Source organism: Labrus mixtus, chromosome 16 (genome assembly GCF_963584025.1).
Source record: "Labrus mixtus chromosome 16, fLabMix1.1, whole genome shotgun sequence".
Lineage (NCBI taxonomy): Eukaryota > Metazoa > Chordata > Actinopteri > Labriformes > Labridae > Labrus > Labrus mixtus.
Window position 1 is genome coordinate 650,663 of NC_083627.1, and position 5,000 is coordinate 655,662.

A 5,000-nucleotide genomic window follows, 5' to 3' on the forward strand; every position below is an offset into this window, starting at 1 on the left:
CCTGAAATATCAGGAATGGTTCGACAGAGCGAGAGGCCCCGATGACGAGCTGGACGTGTGGGCGGAGCCTCGTGATGAGCGTGTGCAGGATGTCGGGGATTTAATCGGGGCAGAACTTGGAAAGGAAGAGCGCCCGCCTGTTGCGCCCCAGTTTGCATGTTTCACCCCGCTCGCCTGCTCCTTCTTTCTGTCCCTGCTCGACCCGCGGCCTCGGGTCCGCGGTCGACCGGAGGACGGGCTGAGTTACCTCGGAGGGGATTGGCTGATGGAGAGGGAGAGGGCGAGGTTGGAGGAGGAGAGGAAGAAGAGCAGAGGAAAAGGAGCCATCAAGAACATGAAGGAGATGGAGGGGCGGGGCGAGCGATGAGGAGAACTCTTTTTGTTTTTTTCACACAATCGTTTAACGCAGCGGTAGGAATTTATCCACGATAATCAGAGAACGCTTTAGTGTGCTGAAAAACAAGATTCATGTTTCTGTATTTTAAATGTTATTAACTCGCTGATTCAATCACTTCGAAAAATCCCTTTTGATGAATGCAAAAAGCCCAAGAGAAACTGTTTTGGTGTTGTTTGTTTCAGGAGGTTAAAAAGCTCTTTAAACTCAGTTATTGTTCTTTATTAAATATTTTAAAACACAGGGCTAACTGTGTTTGCTGGGATCTGAACGTGGTGGAAAACAGCTGCCGCTCCGGGGATTATTTGAGTTTAGTCCGACTGTAATGCTTCCATGTCCTTGTAAAAGATACTGCACCTTCTTTAGCCCAATGCGTCTATATTAGGGTGTCGACTTTAGAGAGTATAAATCACAGCAGGTCTGAACAGCACGGAGAGAAGAGGTGCAGTTATTCAAGCCATAAACACTTCTGCTAGCACGCTAAGGGGGGCGGGAGCGTCAACGCTCTTTATTTACTTTGTTTTCTGACAAGATATTAGAGACAGTGAATATAGAGATGAGACATGAGGACATCTTAAAGTTAATCATTAGAAATGTTGCTCCTGTTTGGTAGCACTTGTGTAGCATTGTTCTGTAGCTCTGAAAATGTTAACCAGAAGCCAGAAGCTTTACGCTAACATGACATTTAACAATAGCAATATTTTCACAAATGAACTCCAGGCGGGCCGCCCCTGAGATCTTCCTCAGTCACTTGGTCTACACCAAGAGGTAACCTCCGGTGTTGAAACATGAAGCCGATGCTGAAGTGTAACATCCTGCAGTTCCTGGAGTGTCCACTAGAGGCTGAAGTGTAACATCCTGCAGTTCCTGGAGTGTCCACTAGAGGCTGAAGTGTAACATCCTGCAGTTCCTGGAGTGTCCACTAGAGGCTGAAGTGTAAAATCCTGCAGTTCCTGGAGTGTCCACTAGAGGCTGGCTGCAGAAGCACAGGAAGTCACATACACACCCATTCTAAAAAGCCTGTTTTTACAGCAGAGATTAACACGTTTACAGCCTGGTTCAAAAAACCAAATAGGTGTGATTAGCTCATGTCTCGATGGACACACACTGTATGGGGGGTGAATGTTTTGATGACTCATCAGTTTTGATTTGATGAAGGATAAGAGTTATTCACAATAAGGCGTGTAGCTGACCTGATTGACAGGTGGGCGCGGTGTAACGGTTTGTCAGGAGGTTTAAAACCCGCCTCAGCTCCAGCTCTCAGCCTGTCGTTAGGTTGACTGAAAGTTAGACTGAGACAGCATTTCCAGCATGGAGACCGCCATCGATGGGACTCTAGCGCCCCCTGCAGGAACAGACGGGGGACGCTGTTTGCATTCAGACATTTTTGTGTGAAAGCTGCTCTCTGTGTCTGCTAAACTAATGTGTTTTATTTTATGTAAAGTGACTGTTATCACATGTATTATATTAATTATATAAATGAAGGTGTTATTGTTGTTTGGTGTTGTGGTTTTTTTGTGTTATTGCTCTTTAAGTGTTATTGACTTATATCTTGTTTATGAAGGTGATTAAAAGACATTATTGTTTCTTGAAGTCTCTTCTTGAACCTCTATCAGTCCGTGGTTTTGGTTTTTATTTTGTTGACCTTAAACAACTTTTTCACAATGATGTCCATGAAAGGTTCGACTCGTATGAAGCTCGACCATCTGGAGAGCTTACCCAGATGTTTTCAAAACTAGATCCACGGTCATAAGTCCGACCCTACAACCTTTCAGCGCCGTGCACGTTACGAGCCCTGCAGCTCTGACTGCTCCGCCTCGCAGTTCAGCCGAGTCACACGCCGAACACACTCATGCCAATTAAGCCTGTCACCATTAAAGGTGACATATCCTCTTCCTCTTCTTCAGTGTAAATAAGTCTCAGAGCTCCTCAAAACATGTGTGTGAAGTTTCTTCTTCTAAATCCACTCTGATCCTGTATTTGATCATGTCTATAAACCCCTCTATTTCAGCCCTGCTCAGAACAGGCTGTTTCTGTGTCTGTACCTTTAAATATGTAAATGAGCTGTGTCTGACCACGCCCCCTCTCTGGAAGGGCTTGGGTGTACTTGGTCTTTCTCGCTCCATGTCTGTCAAGTTCTGTGTTTTTATGACCACAACTCTGCCCAAACTTTATCAACTGCTGAAGGATGCAAAGGACAACTCAATTCTTCTTATTCTTTGATTTTTATTTTCTTGAAGATGGTTTTGGGTTTGATGGTTTCAATGGATGTAAACAGAATAATGGAATGGAATAGGTTGATAACCTTCAAGATAAACAGAAAAGACATACATTAGTCTCAAATAAATTCCAATAAACATTTTCCCCTCAAAGTTTTCCTAAAGAATAAATGTTCCCGTTACTTGATTCTCAAACAAACAAAGTCATTCAAATTAACCTCAAACCAATGTAATGATTAAAGTAACAATATGCATACTTAATCATTAAGTTCACATAAGGTAACGAAATACATAAGCTTAAATTAGCATTACCAAAATTGTCCAACTTAAACTGCATTTTACTTTCTAATTCAACCAAACAGTCATGGAGAAGCATGACCTCAACACATCATCCACATTCAGAGTTGTTATTTCCTACCAGTTGCATCTTCTGATTGATCAGGAGCTGTGGTCCTGCCCTGTTTCCAGGGGCAGGTGAGAGGGCTAACTGAGCTACCTCCAAACATTTCATGCCATGTTTTTCCAGTGGGTGCACAGGTGAATATGGTCCCTCTAGGAGCACTTTCCAAGAGTTTGGGTTCCACCAACTTATTTTGCATGTGGTTGCCCTCTGCAGGTTTGGAGTGCATCACAGTGTGAACGTGCTCTTGTGAATGAATTGGGATTTGACACCACAATGTCCTATTGTTTACGGTGAGAAGGCAGACTCAGAGGGCAGAACAAACACCTAGCTGTGGGAGTGTCACCCACCTGGGGGAGGGGCTACTGCCCTTTGTGATGTCATGAAGGGAAAATCTCCAAACGGCCTGTTTGAGCACACATTTTCTGAAAAGTGGAGCAGGCAGAAGACGGAGAGGATGGACTTTTCTCATCATTGGGGGGTTTGAAGACGGACTAGAGACACATGTTAGAGGAACATGGAGAAGAGGATTTTAAATATGTGACCTTTAAAAATAGTTGATTCATTAACTATTGAAATCCAGCGATTAATAGTTAGAGTCGTTGGTTTTCTGTTCAGAACACTTTAAAACCAACGATGTAATCCTCAGGTTAACAAACACATTTATTTAACTGCGTGCTGGCTCGTTTGTTCGTCCACAGTTTTCACTCGTTGTGTCCGTTTCTCGTCCAGAGACGGCGTCCGGGTCGGCGTCCGGGTCGGCCACTGTACGATGTGTTTGCCAGGGAACATTTGATCTTTGACACTGGTGTGGAAAAGAGAATCAACAGCGTGTGAGAGGACAGTCAGGTCAGAGAGAGAGAGAGAGAGAGAGAGAGAGCAGCGAGCGAGCAACACTGCAGAATGCTGACACGCCACCCGGTCTAATAAAAACACGAGGAGTCGTAAATAACAAGCTGAGGTGACAACAACAAAAATCGGCTGCGTGACAAATTCATTAAAGTTTATAAAAGAAGAAAAGTGCAGACGTGTGAGGATCACATGAGGAAATGTGCTGCGATCGTGGAGAGTGTCTTTAGTACAGCGCTGCGGTGCGGAGGCCAGATGACCTGATCTCCATCGCCATGACAACGCTGCAGGCTTCACATACACACACACATATCATGTTATCATGTTGAAGCAAAGGTAACATTATAAACCTATTTGTAGACAGCCTCACGTCTTTATTCAGATCAACGTCTGCTTGTGAAACTCGTTCCACATCCGTCGGATCAACTCAAACATTCCTGCTCGTAAAACTCAAAACAACGCTGCTGCTTTTTATCCGTTCCTGGAAAGTCACCTTCAGGTCTGAAACGAACTCTGAGTGTTTGTAATCCTTCCTGTGCTTCTGCAGCCCCCCCTCTAGTGGACACTCGAGGAACTGACACACACCGACCCACTGTCCATGAACCCACAGACTCACGCCTGTCGAGGTGTGGGCTTAGGTTTCTCTGAAAACTTCAAAGTGAGAATCAATCATGAGTGACTCTAACCTTTGACCCTTGAGCCGTGTGTCCTCACTCTAACTCCTACCCCCCCCCCAACGTCCGTGTTTTTACACCCACAGCTGATTGTTGCTGCTGTAAAAGTTGGGATAAAGAGATCATCTGTGAGGCGGAGGAATGACTCCAAACCCATCGGAGCCAAACTCATGAATTCACACGCTAGTTAAACGGAGACAGTTTGATTAGCGTATCGTATGAAGGAAGTCCAAGGGGTCTGTGAGGGGGGGTGGGGGGGGGCAGACTGGCCGTTGGCCTGTGAACTATTGCGCTCCAGATTCTGGTCCTGACATTTAACCTGATACGTTTCATTAAAGCTATGTGTCTCCTGGAGGGAGCCAGCGAGTGTGACAGAGTGTGTGTTTGTGTTGCCAGAGCGCCATCGAGAAGGCGAGAAATCAAAGACGAGACGAGAGGACAGATCGTTGTTGTTAAGAAATAAT

The 5,000-nt window shown here is 45.0% G+C and overlaps 1 protein-coding gene and 1 long non-coding RNA gene across 2 annotated transcripts in view; both read left to right on the forward strand.

The window, feature by feature from the left end:
- The window catches only part of si:ch211-171h4.3 (serine/threonine-protein kinase SBK2), a 12,549-nt gene extending 11,323 nt beyond the window's left edge, over nucleotides 1–1,226 (forward strand). The window contains exon 5 of the mRNA XM_061059691.1: nucleotides 1–1,226. This exon is cut by the window's left edge and continues 272 nt beyond it. Coding sequence (XP_060915674.1) covers nucleotides 1–367 — 367 coding nt within the window. The 3' untranslated portion in view covers nucleotides 368–1,226.
- The window catches only part of LOC132991148 (uncharacterized), a 119,908-nt gene that overhangs the window by 110,269 nt on the left and 4,639 nt on the right, over nucleotides 1–5,000 (forward strand). The window lies entirely within an intron of this gene.